Source organism: Puma concolor, chromosome B3 (assembly GCF_028749965.1).
Source record: "Puma concolor isolate L17-30 chromosome B3, mPumCon1.1.hap2, whole genome shotgun sequence".
NCBI lineage: Eukaryota > Metazoa > Chordata > Mammalia > Carnivora > Felidae > Puma > Puma concolor.
In genome coordinates, this window is record NC_141672.1 from 101,669,627 (window position 1) to 101,691,180 (window position 21,554).

At 34.9% G+C, this 21,554-nt stretch overlaps 1 protein-coding gene and 1 long non-coding RNA gene across 10 annotated transcripts in view; one reads left to right on the top strand and one right to left on the bottom strand.

The window, feature by feature from the left end:
• Positions 1 to 1,300, bottom strand: part of LOC147580239 (uncharacterized) — a 32,949-nt gene extending 31,649 nt beyond the window's left edge. The window contains exon 1 of the long non-coding RNA XR_015252670.1: positions 1,066 to 1,300. This is a non-coding gene — a long non-coding RNA (uncharacterized LOC147580239). The remainder of the gene's footprint in view (positions 1 to 1,065) is intronic.
• Positions 1 to 21,554, top strand: part of TCF12 (transcription factor 12) — a 382,333-nt gene that overhangs the window by 159,843 nt on the left and 200,936 nt on the right. For 7 of the 9 annotated variants that reach the window (XM_086710772.1, XM_086710771.1, XM_086710774.1 and 4 more), the window contains exon 4: positions 666 to 739. The exons of 1 other annotated variant lie outside the window; for it this stretch is intronic. In XM_086710772.1, coding sequence (XP_086566898.1) covers positions 666 to 739 — 74 coding nt within the window. Of the gene's footprint in view, positions 1 to 665; positions 740 to 9,568; positions 9,631 to 21,554 lie in introns of all 9 variants that reach the window. One more of the 9 variants, XM_086710779.1, reaches the window with a different exon arrangement.

Consider the following 21,554-nt stretch of genomic DNA (forward strand, 5'->3'; position numbering starts at 1 on the left):
TCATTAGTGCTATGTTAGAAACCAGTTTTATTAACTTGAACAGTTCAACTTGCTTGATTTTTTAAGACTTATCCATAAGAACTAAATTCTCCATACTTTCATGTAGGCAGGACTAAACTATAGAAAGTTTCATTTACGGGGCGCCTGGGTGGCTCAGTCGGTTGAGCGGCCGACTTCGGCTCAGGTCATGATCTCGCGGTCCGTGAGTTTGAGCCCCGCGTCGGGCTCTGTGCTGACAGCACAGAGCCTGGAGCCTGCTTCAGATTCTGTGTCTCCCTCTCTCTCTGACCCTCCTCCATTCATGCTCTGTCTCTCTCTGTCTCAAAAATAAATAAACGTTAAAAAAAAAAAAAGTTTCATTTACTCTTAGAAGTAGCAGTGGGTACGGACAGAAATGGGAAATCTAGATTATGCCCTATTTTAAAGTCTCCAGAGACATATTTTGGTTCTGAAATTCTCCATTGTATATTGGACACTGTATGGAGCAGTGACGAAGACCCTCAAGGTAACTTATGCTCTTCAGGTTTCTGAGACAAGAATTGATACACAGCTAGTTCCATGCAAATGCAAATACTAGTTGCTGAATTTTATTCTCTGCTATACTATATTTTAAAAAAATCCATCATACTATCCTTCTGGATTTAAATCTTTCACTTTCTTCTCAGGTATGGATGAACGAGGAGGTACGACATCTTGGGGAACAAGTGGTCAACCAAGCCCCTCTTATGACTCATCTAGAGTAAGTTTGTTCATCACCCTTGATTAAAACTATGAAGTACTTTGGCAGAATAAATAAGTTTTTTTATATATGAACTCTGTTAAGAGAAATGAAGATTACGTATTTACATGGGAGTATCCTAGAATACGCAGTACCTTCATGGTAGATTTATTTTTTTTCCATTTATTGTCATATTTGGGGAGTTTATTTTATCTCTTACAATGAAGGAAATATTTCTACACCTGGATTACCTATAATACTCTTTACTAGAGTTGGAAGAGTTTAGAATGCCTAGCTATTCTCCATACATAAATTTTTCTTTGTGTATTGTTTTCTTCGTGTATTACCTTTGAGAGATGGCACTGACTTTCAGAGTATCAGTTTCCAGTCTTCCCTCTCCCGTTCTTGTTCCAGTAGTCATCAGCTGTTTATATCTGGGACTCTATAGCTCTGTCTCTTGGAAGCATATCAAAACACACATAACAGATGACATTTCTCGGTTGGCAGTTAAGAGAAAATAGGACCAAGCTAACATTCTACACATAGTGAGGTCATAAGATTAGAGCCTCTTTTTAGCAGTAAACAAACAAATCCCCCCAAACTTTAAAATAATGAGACTGAAAGATTAAAAATTAGACCAAAGAGCTGGCAGTAAAATTAAACTCTGTGTTTCCAGACTCTGCAGTAAATTGCCGAGGTTAAGAGCTACCTTTTCCAAAATGTCATAGTTTGAATAAATAATGAACTATTTACTTCTCTTAGAATTAACCATTAGAAGATAGACAAGCATAAAATTTATGGATATTTAACCCTAGAAGCATATTGGCATAAGTGGAAGGAAACAGTATGTGATTGTAGTCCATAATCTCCATATGGGTTATGTCATTTTGCATTAAAAAATGCTGAATTAAGGGTGCCTGGGTAGCGGGTAGCTCAGTCAGCTAAGCATCGGATTTCAGCTCAGGTCATGATCTCTTGGTCCATGGGTTTGAGCCCTGCGTCAGGCTCTGTGCTGACAGCTCAGAGTCTGGAGCCTGCCTCGGAATCTGTTTCCCTCTCTGCCCCTCCCTTGCTCATGCTGTGTCTCTCTCTGTCTCTCAAAAATATATAAACATTAACAAAATTTTTTTTAATGTTGAGTTAAAATATGTGGTTTGCTATTATATTTGACTGTAGCCTATGTTTAATTTATTTTAAATACTTTGGGAAAAAATAGGATAGTCACGGAGAATTAAGAATAATTATTAAAGAGACAATTAAACATGGTTTTAGTGTTTCCCTTTTGGGAATCTGTGATGAGAAAGCTGGGTTGTAGTGTAAAGAGTACTGTTATGGGTATCACAAGACTTGGATTTACTATCCTCTCTCCTGTGTAATCCTTGGGCACCTCATTTTAACCTTGGGGCTAGTTAAACTGATTGTCCAAATATTCTTCTACCTTCAGAAGTTTTCGATTCTTTAAATACCATTGTGAGTAGGAAAGGTAGTTTTCCTGTTTAGATTGTGAAGTATGGATTTTATATAGTGGAGAACACAATACTATTTATTGGATTATTTTCTTTCAAAGACTTGAGTTACTGTGTGATAACTTATTTCTTAAAATGTATTAAATGGTGCCTTTGTACCTTATGTGTACTTTCCTTTTAGACTTTCAATTTTGTTGTACTTGAGTAGTAAATAAGATTCTAGGAGAAGAGAACATATTAGTACATCCAAAGTTTTACATATTTCATGATCGTGAAATTAAGTTTGCCTCTAGAGATGGACTTCACAGTTACTCTTACTTTTCTTTTTGCTATTTGCTATGCTATGTTGAATGTATATTGTGTGCATTGCAAAGTTAAATTGATTTTATAGTAAATTAGTTTTCTGTTTAAAAACCCAAGATTAATATTTAAATATTCCCAATCTACCATGCAACCGTGTGTGTGTGTGTGTGTGTGTGTGTGTGTGTGTATAGTATAAATAGATATATATGCTATATAGATAGCATATATCTATCTTTATATACTATATATATATATACTATATATATATATAAAGGATATATATATATCCTTTATATAATATATATATATTACCCTTTATTTTTGTTCTCATTGAAATCCATTCTTCCACTAACTTTGCTTCTTCTATGCTGGTCATGATTTTGAACCTAAAATGGTTTATCTAGTTAAGTTATGTTTTATTTATAATTTTGAACAATTTAATTCTCTCCTGAAATCTTTTCACCAAGGAAAGACATTTATGGTTATCTTAGAAGCTGTCTTCAATACACTTTTAATAGGAAGTTTATGAACTTTTTGGGTTTTATCATTAAACCCCATCTACCAAGTTGACTATTTTTTTCATAATCCTAAATATAGATATAATTTTGTTAATAAGAGTCTCAGTTTACCAAAATACTTTATTCCACTGAGTATCATAGTCTGTTGAGTTTTTTTTAATTCAGAAGTAAATATTGATATTGGCTAAAAACCAATTTTGATACTTTGTAAAATCATTAACAAGTCAATTTAAACTTTAATGAAATTTGCAAGTATTTTGTAGAAATTCTGCCAGTGAAATGTATTTAGACTTTGCCATATTGTATAAATAATACATTTCCATCACAGCAGGTTGTATCATTTAAAAAATAATTTGATTTTACAATACTGATAGGAAAAAAATTTATTTTACTTTTTGTAAAGCTTGAAACATAGTAGGCTACAATAAAAAGTATGTAAAAACTGCAGAATGAGTGGTTTGGTGGAGTCATAAAGCATATGCTTATAGTTTAGTTGGATTGAGCTGAGTTCTCCATCCTCCATGCCTCCACTAAAACTATAAGGGAGAAATAATCATGTTTTGCATTACTGTAAAAACATATTTGGTACATGAACTCTGTTAATAGTTCTCTACTCATGTATCATAACTATGCATTTTACCGTACAAGATTGACTACACAAAATCACATAGGTTGAACTTAGTATCTATTTAACACCTTTTTAAGGGGAATATTTGCTTTGTACACTTTTTGTCTTATAGGTACTTACTTTAAATCTAACGAAGATGGCATTTTGCTCTAGTAACCTTGATGCCTAAGTGAGCTCTACCAGAGTTGTATGGTTAAGAGGCCACAAACTTCTCAAAAGTGTACTTAGTGTTATACATGTTCTTTCTGAAGTAGGAAAAGCCAGCAGAGCTCCTGTCTGCCCATTTTTCCCAAACCCACAAGAAAAGTAGCCTCACAATATATAGGTGATATACCAAGTTTATGGTTATCAGAACCTGCTGTAGCACATCATTCAATAGAGTATTTTTATTAGGTAGAGACAAAAATAAATGCATGTACCTATTAGTGGTTACAGAAGAAATGGTAGACATGGTCAGTATTCTTAGGAAATGTGAAGATGACACATGTCTGAGACACTCATAAGGAAGTAAGAGCATTTGTGGCATGTACTTCAAACCTCTTCACTTTTGTTAGTCCTGGTTTCTGCATTGTTGACCTGCTCACCTCTGCAGAACAAAACACACAACTGAACAGATAAAAGCATCATCATGATGTGAATAACACTTTCATTTTCAGAAATATGTGAAAAGTGGTGATCGAGGTTAAGGCACCAGAGATTGAAAGGAGTGATTAAGATCTCAAATAGTTTAGATCTGGGCAAGAGGTATAGTTAATGAGTTTTTTCCCCGCCCTCCCTTAGTTTTTATCCTTTCCTACAAACAAATGTTATCTGTATTTGACATTGCAGCAGGTATAAAAGCCAGAGAATACCATGATTTTTGTTATTTACCACCATGTTAATGATTTATTCTAGTTTTAGATTTTTTCCCCCTCCTCTTTAGAAGGCAGTGGTCAAGAGCACAGAACGGGAGCCAGAGTACCTGGATATGAATCCCAGCTCTGCCACTTACTACCTGTATGATTCTGGACAACTTACTTAAATTCACTTTACCTCAGTTTACTCGTCGGTGAATTGGGGATAATTACTTTATAAGGCTGTCATAAGGATTAAATGTATGTAAAACTATGGCTAAATTAGATAAATCTATATAAAGTGGTTAGGTCAGTGTCTGGTACATAGTGACTGCTATGTAAGTGTTGAGTTTAATACTATGTATATCAGAATTTATTAACTAGATCTATATGTAATAATTTAAATGAATGAATACATTTGCAGATGTGCTGCATTCTACGTGTAATGAATAAGAATTACTGGGTGATTCTGTCATGCTTAATATACTTCCTTTAGATTTGTAAAACACATAAAATCAATTTCCTTTCCCCTTCAGTTATCTGTTTCTTTCTTTGGGAAAGGAGAAGTCTTGTGACAAACTTAGATATAAAAGTTTTACTCTGTCCGGTATAATGCTTTTTATATCATGGATTTCTATAAGTATTTGCTGAATACTTGGGGAAGATTGGGGAAGAATTCTTAGATTTACTAGATTAATTGTGTTTGGAGATCGAGGAGAAAAGAATCAAAGTTGATTTATGGTGGTGAATCTCAAAGTCGATGGTGGTGGTATTAATGGTAAATAGGCCTCCTCTCTCCTATGCTTACAAAGTATTATCCTGATTGATGATACTACTTAGTAAAGCATTTAAGATCACCGACTCTGGAGAATTGTATTCTGTGACCTTGGATAAGTTACCAAGTCATTTTGAGCCTCAGAGTTCTCATCTCTAAAATTATGATAATTTTACACATACCTTGTAGGGTTTGAGTAAAGATGAAACCTGATAATAGCTATGAAGTATTTCATTTCATTTATTTATTCAATAAATGAGAGCTGCTACTACTATAATTATCATCATTATTATCTCCAAATATCTAATATTTCATGTTCATTTTCATGGTCATATTTCCTGATGTACAAATTCCATTTCTAAAATGTTGTGTGATTATATTAGTTGATGAAAATCCCAAGGGGCCCCTGTCATCTTGGTTTTCCTGCCCTTGTAGCTCTGTTACCCAACTTAGGTCAAGCTTTAAGTACTGAGGTATCATTGGGGTTTGTACCCTGGAGTTATGACAGGGCTCACAGGAAAGGGGAGAAGTCTTCTTGTTGACAGTATTCCCTAAAATATAGAGTTTTTCATTCCTCAGTTTAAAAAGTAAAAGATATCATCCTTTGCACTGCTGGTGGGAATGCAAGCTGGTGCAGGCACTCTGGAAAACAGTATGGAGATTCCCCCAAAAATTAAAAATAGAACTACCTTACAACCCAGCAATTTCACTACTAGGTATTTATCCAGAGAATACAGTTGTGCTGTTTCAAAGATGCACATGCACCCCAATGTTTTATAGCAGTGCTATCAACAATAGCCAAAGTATGGAAAGAGCCCAGATGTCCATTGACAGATGAATGGATAAAGGAGATGTGTGTATGTATATATATGTGTGTATATATATGTATACACACACACACACACACATACAATGGAGTATTACTTGACAATCAAAAAGAATGAAATCTTGCCGTTTGCAACTACATGGATGGAACTAGAAGGTATTATGTTAAGCAAAATTAGCCAGTCAGAGAAAGACAAATATCAGATGCCTTCACTCATATGAGGAATTTAAGATACAAAACAGATGAACATAAGGGAAGAGAAGCAAAAATAATACAAAAACAAGGAGGAGGACAAAACAGAAGAGACTCTTAAGTACAGAGAAAAAACTGAGGGTTGCTGGAGGCGTTGTGGGAAGGGGGATGGGCTAAATGAGTAAGGGGCATTAGGGAAGACACTTGTTGGGATGAGCACTGGGTGTGATACATAGGGGATGAATCCCTGAATCTACTCCTGAAGCCATTATAACAATATGCTAACTATCTTAGATGTAAATTAATAAATAAGTAAATGAAAAAAAAAAAGTAAAAGAGATCAGTGGTAGGTAACCGCTAATAGTAATTATGTTTATAAGTACCAGCAGTGACCAGCAGTTGGCATTTTAATTTTGCGTATTTTTTAGGTACTGTATAGTCTATTGTGGTAGTAATTTGGGGGGAGAGAAGCAATATTCAATTGCATAGAGTTTGAGTGCTTATTTTTCCCAATTGCTAAATTTCTACCGTGGTTTTCCCTTCTCGTTATAAATATGGTTTGCAGAGTGAAACAGTTGTGTCTATATTGCTCTTCCTTTCCTTCCCATTTTGCAGCATCCTAGAATTTCAAAACTAGAAAGTGTGCTAGCTATTTATATCTATTCCTTTTATTTCATAGATGAGGAAACTAAGAGAGTTTGAGATTTGGCCAGGTTGAGATATGTGCTGTTGATTCAAAATACACACAAGATTTGGCTAGACAGTTTGCCTGGTTAATGATAGACTCTGGCCTAGAACTCAGATATACCAAATATTATACAGTTACCTTTTAACTCCCTTAACTTAGTGTTTCCCAAGTCAAAAAAGAACTAACTGTCTTAAATTTTTTGCCATACACCGAATGAAGGGGAGAAGAGAGGAGAAACGTGAAAAGAGGATCTATAATTGATATTTCAAAAGAAGACACGGGACATGATAGAACAAAAAAGAAAGTTTGCTAGCCAGCATAGTATATTGTGAGGTAGACTAGCATAGAATTTAAGTGCTTTAACATTGAAATCAAGTTGTGTGGGTTCTATTTCTGGTGCTTCTTCTTCCTAGTTGTATGACTCTGGGCAAATTATTTCTCTTTGCCTCAAACTTTTTTTCTTTTTCCTTTTTCCTTTGCCCATTGATAGAGGGAGGTGGTACTAATAATAACTACCTTGGTAAAGTTCCGGACTTAGGCCTATTCGTGGAGAAAGGGAAAACCAGTTATGTGGTAATGAGTTGGCTTTAAAATACTAGGTTTAGCAGCTGTTTATGATTCAGCACAAAATAATTTCAGACTTCTAATTAAGAAATAAATAGTATGTTTTGAGATCTTTCATTTTAATACATACTCTGACATCTGTACCTGTTATAATGAGGTAGAATGAAGGTTCATTTTATTAAAAAAACACCAGCAGTGGTCATTTCTCAGACCATTTGTCAGGAATACACATGGATGGCAGCCTGATGATCCAGGTCAGGTAGAAAATGAATATGAGAGTTGCTGTAGCCTTTTAAGGAGTTGCTCTAGTCTTCGAAGACTCATACTCAAAGCCATAGATTGGGTACTTTGGATAAGGGAAACAAAAAAAAGTAAAAATTCAACTGAAATAGACATACAGCTTGCAGATTCTGTGGAAACTAAAATGAGTCCATAAGGTTATCCGGATGAGTTTAATGATACCTGTCTAGCTGCTCCTGGGCCATTCCCACCTGATGCAGCTAAAGAGATCTTTAATTTTGCTTAGTGCTCTCTTCTTAGCAGGTATTCAGTATCTTTTCATTCATGTGGATGAGCTTGGCAAACAGCCACTATATGGTTTGATGGATAACAAGTTGGAGATAAGACCCTCAGTTCCCCTCATGTGCTATCTATATATAATTCACAGAGGTCATTCTTACCCTAGGAAGGGTTATACTGGCTGCAGTTCTGGGAGAGCCTAAGGTATAGTTCATTTACATTTGACAGTAGAGGCCTTGGGAATATCTAGGGGTGGATAGAACCTGTAGTTTTCTTCTCCCAGTAGAGCACAGTGGCATGAGAGCTACCCTTGTAAATAAGGATAATGATGTTGCCTCTCTGCTTTTAAGAAACTTGTTCTTACTCTGGTCTCCATTTTTAAGATGCTGAGATTTGTGAATGCATTCAGTTTATACATCATTAAAAATGAATAATCTTTTAGTTCATCTTAGAGTTCAGGAGCTGTGGTTAGAAATACAGGTCATATTTATCTGAAGAGTTAATTATGAAACGTTAACTCTTTTCAGGCAGCAGTGAAGAAGAATTAGGCAGCAAATAGTTAATTATCAAGTTAATTTCACTGATTACTGTGGGATTACAGGAGATGGAGAGATTACTTTGAGTCATCAGGAAAGAGTAAAGGGGAGGTGTTTGAGTAGGATATTATAGGACAGACAGTATTTGTATGAATAAGATTAGAAGGAAGACAACCTTCCAGAAATGTGGAATGATGGGACCACAAGTGTAGAAACCTCAAAATTACAAAATTCAGTAAATAATAAATGATCTTGGAATCATTTAGTAAATAGTGTGGTAAGGCAGCTAACTTTTCTGTTCAAGAAATGTAGTGTATCCTTTGGGGAATAGAGAGCCAATTAAAAATAAATTTTTATGCAGGGAATGACACAACGGGTTTTATAAAGATCAGTATATTGTGGTATGAGGAATGGATCCAAAGTGAAAGCGTAAAGAGTACTAGGATGATCGGGTAAGATGTTAATTACATAGACCTATTTGCAATGAAATTAAACTTAGAGTAGGATGATAGGGTCAAGATCACAAAATAATTGAAAATGGAGAGATGTCTCAAAGGAGAAAAAAAAAAAAAACTGACACATTTGGTGACTGAGGAAGATTGAAAATCATACAGATTAACTCACCCCGCAGAATGATGACTCCTGAATTAAACTCCATGTGTTTTATTCAGGCTTTGACAAGTTAGCTGTGGTTGTGTTCTACAACTACCAGATTGTTTGATTTTGATAAATAGTTTCCCTTATAAATGGAAAAAATGTAGCTGTGTGAATAAAATACTTTGTGCTCATTGTCCTCCTTTGACAGCTTTGATGGGTAATAAAGTTTAGTGTTACTTTTTCTTGTTTAGAGTAGATATTTTCTCTAGATTATTTACGGTTTGCTAATGTTTTTATTTTTGAAGGGAAAAATGGTGTAGGTTTTATAGCTTCTGCGAGTTCAAATGCAATAATTAGAAAGGACACACAAATTTTGAAATAGTATTTTATGCCTCTTGATCTCAGGTACAAAACAGGAGATGAAGCAGTTAAATAGCAAAGCAAGACAGGAGGGACAGAGAATTAAAGTAAGTGTTTTCTATATATTGCATCTATGTTCCCATTAATCTCTGTTTTGTTATGTAACTGCTCCTTCTGAATGTTCTGAATGTGAAGAAAAACTATGGGTAAGAAAAGGGTGTATTTTAAAGTTAGGTTTAAATAAACCCATGAGGGAAAGTGTTGTTGGTTACTCTTTGTATTCAAAACATACAAACCTGCCTATAACTTCTAATCTTAGTTCTTAGATAAGGAAAAAATTGGGTTAGGATGATATAAGCTCCTTTAAATCTCTTGCTAGCAGATATTTAAAATGAAAGAAATCACACAGCTATTAGGTTGTCTATTTTTCTATTTCAAGCTAGGCAGATCTTCTGGGTTTTTGTTTTTGTTTTTGTTTTTCTTTCAATTTAGCCATTCTTCCAGGGACAGTGTCCATTCAGATGCTGTCACATAGCTTTGGAACCAGCCTTTGTCAGTTTCTTACCTCACTGTAAGTTTCACTTAACTTTGCATGCTTATGAAATAGCATCTTTATCAGGACCGATCCTTTACAATTCTCTTTTTTTTTAATCTTCTCGTTGTTTAGTCTTTAGTGAAAGTCAAAACATTAATCTTTGAATATCTCTTATGTCCCTTTTCATAAAATTGTTGAGGTTTTACTTCTGGCAGCTTTTTAAAATTATTTTTTATGGACTTACATATTTCTTATTCGTAAGAACAGGATGGAGGATAGATTCTGGCTGAATACCTTTCTAGGTCTACTTAGCCTATCTTAAAAAAATTTTTTTTTGAGTCCACACCCAATGGCTGTGGGCTTGGGCTCAGGACCTTGAGATCAAGAGTCGTGCTCTCTACCAACTGAGCCAGCCAGGCACCCCAGCCTATTTTTATTAATAGCAATAATCATAACTAGCATTTATGACAACATTATTTAAAACCTTTCACATGTTCCCTATTTTAAGTTTTATATCAGCTTTTCAAGAAGGCATTTTAAATCCTGTCCATTTCAGAAGTGAGGAGATTGAAGTTCAGAGAAGGTGGATAAATTACCAGATATTAAACATGACTCTAAATTACTGTCCCTTTCTACCATATCAAGTTGGCAAAGTATAAAAGAGACCCCAAAACAGTTGTTATTTCTCCTTGTCCAGGACTTTAATGAAAGATACTCTAGAAGTTGTAAGATGATTGTACTGTCATTATTTCTTATAGAAATATTATTTACATTTTATACTTAAAAAAATATAAGCCACAGAGTAAATTAGGTAAATTTGCTTCCTGGTTTCACCACTATATTTGACCTTGGAAAAGATAAGATACTTCATTTCTGAGCCTCGGATTTCTCATCTGCAAAGAGATTTATCTTGTAACAAGTGCATGAAAATTAAATACAGGAAATTTTATAAATCATAATATCTGGAATTTATTAAGTAGTCTGTAAGAGTTCCTCTTTTTACATCCAGTCTTACAAAAAATTATACATCCATTCTGATACAAAACCATGTAGGAATTTTACAAGTCCCAGATGCTCCTTAGGCAGCAGTTTTGAATTCCTGGAGTATGTCTTGAACTTGTTGCAGGTTTTAAATGACCAACAAGAGGTTCTTATAAGTAAAGTAGATTGTTCACAATATTGAAATGATTGGAAAGGTTTATTGCATTATACATCTTGCTATTTAGAGATGATTGGGGGAAAAATTGGGCAACCCAGATTTGACAGAATGTAGATTCTTCAGTTCCTCAAATTTGTTTGAAAGGATATCTACTTCACAGGATGGTTAATGAGACCTCAGTGAGCTTATTTATATCAAAAGCTTAGCGTGATCAATTGATGTTAGTTCCTTTTGTGATATACTTTTGTCATATATTCTAATAACATTTTTATTTCGACAATAACAAACTTAGAGTGCTTTGCTTCAGTGTATTGAACTGATGCTTAATCCTTTATACTACCAAATGAAGTAATTATTTTAACGTGGTTTTATATCACAGTCATTGTACTACTTTTTGCATGAAGTAGATAGACCCTCTTCTTGGTGTTTAATGTAAATTATTTAGTGATTAGCAAGAAGGTATCAACTGTTCTGTACCAAATATTTTCTCTGCATCGGTGATACCGTTACATCTCGTTGAGTTTGTAGTTTTCTGAGCTCGTGCTCTGTAAATACTATTCTTGATTTCCCACTAACCTTACCTTACTCTCTTAGATCACTTTTAGTATCTTTCTTCCCAATTTGAAATTTTGTGTTCTTCTTTGGGCTTAAACTCTTCTTTCTGTGCTGTTCACATGGAATCCTTTTTTCTCTTAGTTCTTTCATTTATGCAGCATTTATTGAGATTTTACAATTTTCTGGTCACTGGAATTAGGTAAGCAAAACAAAAATGATCAGTCCATATTATCTGGACAAAAGGAGTGTTCATTCTCTTGAAAAACATCATAATACTATTGAATGATAAAAGTTATGATAATGATGGCCCAGGGAGAGTAGAAGCAGAGAAATAGAAGCAACACTTGGTTATGAAACCTCTAGGGCAAATCAATTGAAAATGGTAATCTGTTGTAAAATACAAAGAACAAAGGACTTAAGCCTGGAGACTTCTCCCATTAGACAAGCATACTTGGTCAAAAGAGTTACTTATTCTGGACATTAGTTCCTAATATGTAAAGCAAAAATTTTCAACAAGATCATGGTTTCTCAAACTGTGCTTAATAAGATATGTGTAAAAACAGAGCTCCATAGTCCAAATATTTATGTATTATTGGGTAAAACAAAGTTGGACTTCTTTGTTGTTAGATTTCTCAGTTTTTAATAAATTATTGCAAGTTATAAATCCTTAAGAAAGGAATAGAATATACTTCTTACAGTTTTTTCCCCACCGTAGAATCTTTCTGTATTACTTACGAATGAAGTTTGACTGCCAGTTAATAGTCTCAAGAAATAGTACATAAGATGACTTGTATGTTCAACCATTCATCTAGAGCTGTGACCCATTGTGACTTCATTTTGTATAAGGTGTGAAGTGAGGGTTGAAAGTGATTTTTTTTTTGCATAAAGCTATCCAGTTTTGGTACCACCATTTGTTGAAAAGATTATCTTCCCCCATTGAATTCTCTTGTTGTCTCTGTTAAAGTCAATTGACCATGTGTGTGAGAATCAATTTCTGAACTCTGTTCTGGTCTACTGATTTTTCAAAATCTTTACACCAATGCTGTACCATCTTGATTACCGTTCCTTTAAAATAAATCCTCCTATCAGGTAGTGTTGTAAGCCCTCCAATCTTGTTATTTGTTTCCAAATTGTTTTATAAATCCTAGGCAGTTTGCATATAAATTGAAAATTTTTAAACCAGTATATCAGTTTCTACAATTTTTTTCTGAGATTTTGATTGGGATTGTGTTGAATTTATAGATCATTTTAAGGAGAATTGATGCCTTAACAAAGTAGGGTCTTCTGATCCATGAATATAGCATATCTCTCTCTTTAGTTCTTTAATTTCTTTAAGTAATGTGTTATAGTTTTCAGTGAACACATTTTACACATCTTTTGTTTAGTTTCTCTTTCATAATTTTTAATGGTATTATAATTCTATTTCAATCTCTGGGTGTTCATATCTTGCATAAGACTACAATACATTTTTGTATATTGATCTTGTATCCTGCATCTTGGTAAACTCACTAGCTGTGGTAGCTTTTTTTGTACATGCTGGAGGATTTTCTATTTGGATAGTATGTCATCCATGAATAATGAGAGTAACTTTTTCCTTTCCAATCTGGATTTCATTCCTCTTAATGAATTGGTTATGATTTCTGGTACAGTTTTTAATAGAAATAGAGTGGATAGCTTTGACTTGTCCTTGATGTTGGGTAAACAGTCAGTGTTTCACCATTAAGTATGATGTTAGCTATAAGTTTCATTGATGTGATCTGTTAGATTGATGACATTCCCTTCTATTCCAAATATGTTGAGAGTATTTATCAAAAATGGATTTTGGATTATATGGAGTGTTTTTTCCACATTTGTTGAGAATATCTTGATTGTTACTCTGGGAATTATAGTAATTACTGTTTTAAATTCTTAATGAACTTTGCATTCCTGAGAGAAATAGCACTGCACTATGATATATTATGCCTTTTACATGTTCCTGAATTCAGTTTGCTAAAATGTTAAGAATTTTTTATACTTTGTAAGTGTTTATTTATTTATTTTGAGAGAAAGAGCTCATGAACAGGGGATGGGCAGAGAAAGAGGGAGAGAGAGAAAAATCTCAAGCAGGCTGCTTGGTGTCAGCACAGAGCCCAGTGCGGGGCTTGATCGCATGACCTCGTGACCTGAGCCGAAACGTAGAGTGACACTTAACCACCGAGCCACCCAGGCACCCCAAGAATTTTTATATTTGAGTAATACTGATCTGTAGGATTTTTTTTTCTTGTACCATCTTTGTCAGAATTTGGTATCATTATAATATTGGCCTCAAAAATGACAGGTATCTTTTGGAGGAATTTGTGTAGCATTGGTATTATTTCTTCTTAAATATTTGGTAGTTAAGATATGTGGGCCCAGAGTTTTCTTTTGGCAAAGTTACTTATTTTTTCTTCAGTGAGCTTTGTGTATTTTAGAAATATGTCCATTTGTCTACTTTATCTAAGTTGAATTTATAGGCATAAAATTGTTCATAATATTTCTTTGTTATCTTTTAAATATTTGTATTAGTCATCTTTTGATCCATACACAAAGTACCACAAATTTAGTGGCTTAACATAGCACACATTTATTGTCTCAGTTTCTATTTATGACGATTTTGGCATAGCTTAGCTGGGTCCTCTGGTTCAGTCGCTTACAATGCTGTAAGCAAGATATTGGTCAGAACTGGGGTCCCATACGAAAGACCTGTTGGGGAACAATCTGCTTCCAAGCTCATATGTGTTTTGGCAGGCTCAGTTCTTCGATTTGTTGAACTGAAGGTCACAGTTCCCTGTTGGCTCTTGGCTTGAAACTGCCTCCGTAGGTATCTTGCCACCTGGGCCTTATGGCAGCTTAGTTCATTGAAGATAGCAAGGGAGAAGGTCTGCTAGCAAGATAGAAGACACATTATGGAGCCTAATCATAGAAATGACATCACCTCACTTTTGCCACATTCTTTTGGTTAGAAGCAAATCAGTAGGCCAGCTCACACTTCTGGGGAATTGTTTATTTAAGGATGTCAATACTAGAAAACAGAGACCATCTTAGAGTCTATCTGGCACAATATTTGTAGAATCTGTAGTTAGAATCCCTACTTCATTCCTGATATGGGTAAATTGATTCCTCTTTTTTTTTTTTTTTTTTTTTTTTTTTTGATGAATATGGCTAGAGGCTTATTTTACTGATATTCTCAAAGAACTAGTTTTTTTGTTTCACTGATTTTCTATGTTGTTTTTCTGTTTTCAATATGTTTGACTTCTATTATTCTTACCTTTATTTTGAATTTAATTTGCTCTTTGTTTCTAGTTTCTTAAGGTGTAAGATGAGGTTGTTGATTTGAAGCCTTTTATCTTTTCTAACACATATTTAGTGCTATAAATTTTCCTCTGACTTTGGTGTTACCTGCATCCTACAGTTTTTGCTATGTTGTGTTTTCATTTCATTCAGTTCAAAATACTTCATAATTTTCCTATTAATTTCTTCTTTGACTCATGGGTTACTTACAAGTGTATTGTTTAATTTTGAAATATTTGGGGATTCTCTAGTGATATTTTTATTATTGATAATTAATTTCATTGTGATCACAGAACATGCAGTAGTCCTTCGTGTAGGTCCATTTTTTAGGTGGTGTTATTTTTCTTACGATTCAAAAACATTTTTAACATTCCTCTTGTGAGGGTCTGGTGCTGATGAAGTTTTTCATTTTCTGTATTTTTGAAATATTCTTTATTATTTATTTATTTTATTTTTTTTGCTAGGTATAGAGTTCTGAGTGGAGATATCCCCCTCTTCCCTAACCCCCTCTGCAATCCTAGGATTCACTTTGTTTGTTTCCCCTGTCAGGGGTCAGTATCCTGCGCTGCCCATGTGCAATGTCTCAGAACTGCTGTTTAGTTTTTTGATTGTTTCAAGTGTGAGGGTTAATCTGGTCTCTGTTATTCTATCCTGTTTGGAAGTAGAAGTAGAAATGGAGTTTTCATCTCGCCTGATCTGATAAGCGCCATGGATTTGCTTTATAAGTGGAAACCCTAGGGCAGCAAATTAAGAGTGAATGGAGAAATGAAGACTGCACTATCAGATTTTTCTGCAGAAGACTGAAAGCTGGTTCAGTCAAGAAATCCTTGTAATTTTGACTATATTTGCTATTGTGTAGTTCCTTTCCATACTATCAACTGTCTCCAAATATTTGACTACTGATATTTTGTAATCAGAAGACAAAAATCTGTTCTTTAATAAAATTAAATAACTGCCATCAGCTAGCTATGTGATGTTAGGCATGCCCCTTGAATTCTCTGAATCTTTTTCGTTTTCCTTTGAAATGAGCCCTTTATTTTATTCAGAGTGTTTACAAGGTTAAAACTATTTTTGTACTGTGAAAATACTCTTTGCCATTTCAGTCTTATTCTTTGTACTGTGGAGTTTCCAAATGTACCTGATAATATGCTGATGTCTTTGCCCTGAGTTCTTGTGTATTTAATTTCTCAGGTTTGGTTTCTAATATAGTAAATATCACTTGAGTGATAAACAAACATAAACAAAAATTTTTTGGGATTCTCAATATTTTTTTTAATGTGTATTTATTTTTGAGAGAGAGGGAGGAAGGGAGGGAGGGAGGGACAGGCTGAGAGAGGGAGACACAGAATCTGAAGCAGGCTCCAGGCTCTGAGCTGTCAGCACACAGCCTGACATAGGGCTCAAACTCACAAACCTCAGGAGCATGACCTAAGCCAAAGTCGGATGCTTAACCGGCTGAGCCACCCAGGCGTCCCTCAATATTTTTTAAGACAAAATATTTTTATACAACAGGTCCTGAGACTGAAAGGATTCTGAGAATTTGAAAATGGCTTGCCTAATGGAAATTATTCTCTTTTTAAATGTATACTTTGTTGCCAGATTTCTTGGTACTGGAAATGAAAAATCTAGTGACTAACATGAAGTCATCTGCTGTCATAGTTCCCATGTTTAAATCAGTTCTCTACCATTCTCGGACTCTGAGAAAATTAAATTCTGTAAGACAAAATTTCCTCATTTTTGAGATAGGGAAAATATGATATCTATATAAAGATAGTTTAAATTAATTGATATACTACAAGAAAGCCTTTAACACAATGGTGGCACATAGAATGCATGCAATAAAAGTTAGCTGTGATGAACATGAAGCCACCAGAGTGTGTTGGTTGACATTTTTGTTTTCTAGTTATCAACATGTTTCATTATGCATTAGGGCATTTTTAGCAAATCTTAATGCTATTTCTTCTGCCTGCCTCAGAGTGCTCATTCAGCTTTGTTGTTCTCATCTGAAGTTTTGCTGATATATGTTACCATCTTCTATCCTTAGTCAGCCCAGGAGGTTTAACTTGGAAGTTGGCACACTGGCTTGAGCATCATTTAAAATGTTACTGGTCATGCCATCTTGCCCATTAGATTATTAGGGAGTCTGAGAATACTTCTCAAACCTTTGGAAGCTATACTGTGACACACCTTAGGCCCAGGCCTCATGCAAATTACTCAATTTATTAAAATTTTTTTAGGTATTGTTTTTCTTTTCTAAACTGTGAACTCCTTGAAGTGAAAGACTTTTATTCATTCTTGTATCCAGGCACCTAGCATATTGTCTGATAAATTATTGGCAGGAATACTTAGGTATGCATATGCATTGTCATACTTTCATATGCACAGTTTAATCTCTTTAATTTTGTAAGTAACTAGATTAAAATGATATGAAAGACAGGTAAAAGAGATAGGCTGTAGGGAAGAGGAAGATGAGAAGGAAGTCTTCCAAGAGCAGGAAAGACAAAAGAAGAGAAGCTCACAGAAGTGTTGACAAGCACACTTCATGGCATCTAGGTTAGAGATTGATAGTATACGCTGAAAACATAAGAACTCAAAGCAGAGAGCAGGAAAAAAAAAAAAGAAAATCAAGTTCAGTTATAGCTGTATAAATAAAATCATCATATTTGATCAAGTAGATGATAATTCATTTTGTGCCACTATTAGTCTTATTATTTAAGTGGTACATCTCCCAGTCTCTCTTAGGAGGTTTATAAAAAAAAAAGACTGGTAATACTGTGAACTACTGTTGATTATCAAAGGAATTCTGGTCTCCTGATTTTGTAAGTATCTGAAAAGTTTGTATTATGTGCAAATATAGTTAACTAGTATCATATTTTTGTAAGTATCTGAAAATATAGTAAAACAGTATCAGTTTGGACTGCATGTCTCATTTACAGTATGATTTTACCTTTAAAGAAGTAACTCTTGTTATTTTTACTTTTAACTGTGTATATTAGTATTCTTCTTTAAAGTGTTATTTATTTATTTATTTATCTATCTATCTATCTATCTATCTATCTATTTATTTATTTATTTTTGTGAGAGAGCACGAACAGGGGAGGGGCAGAGACAAGGAAAAAGAGAATCCCAAGCAGGCTCCGTGCTGTCAGTGCAGAGCCTGACATTGGGTTCAATCCCACAACTGTGAGACCATGATCTGAGTCAAAATCAAGAGTTGGGCACTTAACTGATAGAGCTACCTAGGTGCCCTGCCAAAAGTATTCTAATAAAGTAATACCACTTAATCTTGCCTTGCCAATTTCATTTAATTGGATAAGTAGAATGTACATACACACATCCGAGTGGAATTTCCCTCTCATAATGGATCAGATATCTATTTGTGTGGTTGTTTACTAAACGAAGTTGCTGGTTTATGTTTTAATATCATATTGTATGAAGAATACTATCTTTGTATAATAGAATAGCCATGGAGTGAGATGTGTCTCCTGAGAAGCATTCAAAAACCCTTTATGGACAGAACAATAGATTCTACTTCTCATACTTCCTCTAGGGTACATGGTTTTTAGAATAGAGGAAGGGTGAAACTACTTTTGTTACATTAATTTTTTTCTTCTTTTTTAATGAATTCACTTAATTTCATTAAATATGTGATCTGAGTGAGCTAAGATATCTGGACACATGAATAGCCACAAAGATCCTGCTTTTAGTGATTTTAAAAAGTTAGTTTGTCCATATTCAAATCTTGTATGTGTTCCTCAAACTGATAAGTGAGTACTCCCCCAGGAGTCATTCCTTAGCAGGATGTTGGAGTTATTCAGAGGCCTTCTGGGTTAGGCAGCTGATGGAGAAAGAGATAGCTTCATTTACTGATATGTAAAACAAAGTCTGCCAAGCATGCAAAAATGAGTGATGGGTCTTCTGTTACAAAAGGACCATGAAAATGGGAGAGGTCATGTATTTAGAGTCTAATTCCATTGATGTTGTCAGCAATAAATGCTAACCAAAAAGAGAAAAGTTAGTTAAATACATCTTTGAAATATTATTAACATATTGATGGGAAGCAGTGATTCTAAAGTTGCACATGTGTCCTGTTTACAAATATAACTTTAAAATGCTTTCCTAAACTAAAAAAAATTAGAAGCTTTCTCAAATTTTAGTGCTTTGTCAAATTTAAAAATTCTAAAAGTTAAAAATGAGGAATTTTACAAAAACCAAGAAAAATTTGATGAACTCTTTCACTAACCTACTCATTTAGTGTAGAAGTCTCAGGGCACCTGGGTGGCTCAGTCAGTTAAGCATCTGACTTCAGCCCAGGTCATGATCTCATGGTTCATGAGTTTGAGCCTTGCATCGGGCTCTGTGCTCCCAGCTTGGAGCCTGCTTTGGATTCTGTCTCTTTCTCTCTCTCTCTCTCTCTCTCTCTCTCTCTCTCTCTCTCTCTCTCCCTCTCCCTCTCCCTCTCCCTCTCCCTCTCCCTCTCTCCCTCTCTCCCCTTTCCCTGCTCAAGTCTGTCTCTTTCTCAAAAATAAATAAACATTTAAAAAAATTTAATATACAAGTCTCTGCTAAGAGGATCATTTTTAGTTTTCAGAAGCCCATTTATCATTCTTCTCTAAAAGTTAGGCTTTGTATAACAGATATAGTCACAGAGTAGTTGCACCTACCTCACTTATCTGATGGTGATGCTTTTCTGTTTTTTTTTTAAGAAAGTCCTAACATTTTAGCTGCTGAGAACTCTGCAAGAGAAACTATAAATCAGGAATCAGGAACACTGTCTTCCTCCAGTACTAGGTAGAAGTAAAGTTTTCTCTCTTTGGCAGAGTATCTATATGGCACCTGTGGTACTTTAGCTAGGTACCTATCAGGAATTCCAGAGATCCAGGAACTGAAGAAGGGCATAATGGGTCTTTTTCTTAAAAGTCCTTTTGCATTCATTTGCTATGTCTGGGTAGCTTCAGTTCTGCAGAGTAAGTAACCAATTCTCTAAGGAAGATGAGGTGCCTCCTCTGACACTCTTTCTCTGGGTGAGCCTCAGTTGAAGTTGGATTTAAGGATCTAACCCTAAAGATTCCTACCTCTGTAGGAGATACATATCTTTGTTGCTGTTGTTGTTGCAATCTTCGTTGCCATTCAGATAAAATGCCTTAGTTTGTTGAAACAGAGTTACATAGCCTTTCTCTAGAGTTTTTGCCCCATTTCCTTATAATTGGCATGTCATCATAAACTCCATCTTACATGGGGACACTCAGCTGCTGGTCCTGGCATATAAATTTGCTTCTAGGTTTGTTGGGGCCTCTGTTTACTTTTTCACCAGGAACTATCTCAGCATCATTTGAAGGTTGCTACAGTTTATTTCCACTTTGGGCAAGGGGAGTATTCTATAAGAGGAATGAATGAATGTACTTGATATCCACTTACCAAAGGAAATTTTTCCATTTCCCATTTTGTTTGCTTTTTCTCCATCAGAATCCACAGGTTCACAAATTCTCAAAAGCTCTTATGACTGCCTCTGCTATTTCAAATACCACTTGCCTAGTTGGGTGTTAATTTTTTTTTTGTTTTGTTGTTGTTGCATGTTCCAGGCTTAATTCCTTTATCACTTGTGAATTACTGTTTGAACACACACTTTTCATTTTGTGTGGCTCTAGCCTGTCATTGAGCCATTTAATTCACAATAATTCTAAGGAGGAACAGTTATTACTAGAGAGGCAACATTGCATGGTGGGCTCTGGAGTCAGACTGCTTGGGTCTGCTACTTACTGTTGGATATCATGTGAATTATGTAAATTTTCTGCACACATTTTCTTATCTATGTAATGGGAATAGTAGTTTGTGAGGTTGTGAGGATTGAGTAAAGCCTTTAACTCATGTTCTGGCAAATAGTATCATCAAATCTATGCTATTATGGTTGGCATAGGAAACCTTGAATTAGTTAGACTGAGTAAAAACTTCATGTGTATTCCTACAAGGAATCCCTGATCTTTCATCTGTGTTTTACTTACTTTTACCTTCAGGGAGATAAATCCAGGCCACGGATTTCCCACCCATATAAGCCAGTTGTCAAAAGAACATTCTTTCACTGTTAAACTTTTAATTCAGGCTTACCCTTAAATATGAGTGGCTTTAGTTTAGGAGCAGGAAATGGCTGGTTCATGGTCAGTATCACTGTAGCTGACAAGAGAATTCAAAAGTATTGTCCTATGGATATTACTAGGATATACATTGCTCTTTTAATCATGTCTGTTAGGCTTGTGGGTCATAATCTAACAATCAACATCAGTCCACACTGTTACGTGGCTATAACAGCCTATTCGCTGAGCATCAAGACCTGATACTAGCAACAAACTAAAAATATTATTGTATTTCTGTCAAGTTTTGCTTGATCAACACCTGGAGTAATGGATGCAGTTTTATTTATAGAACCTTAAGATAAACTCAGGAGCCTAGAGAAGAGTAACTCATTTAACGAATGC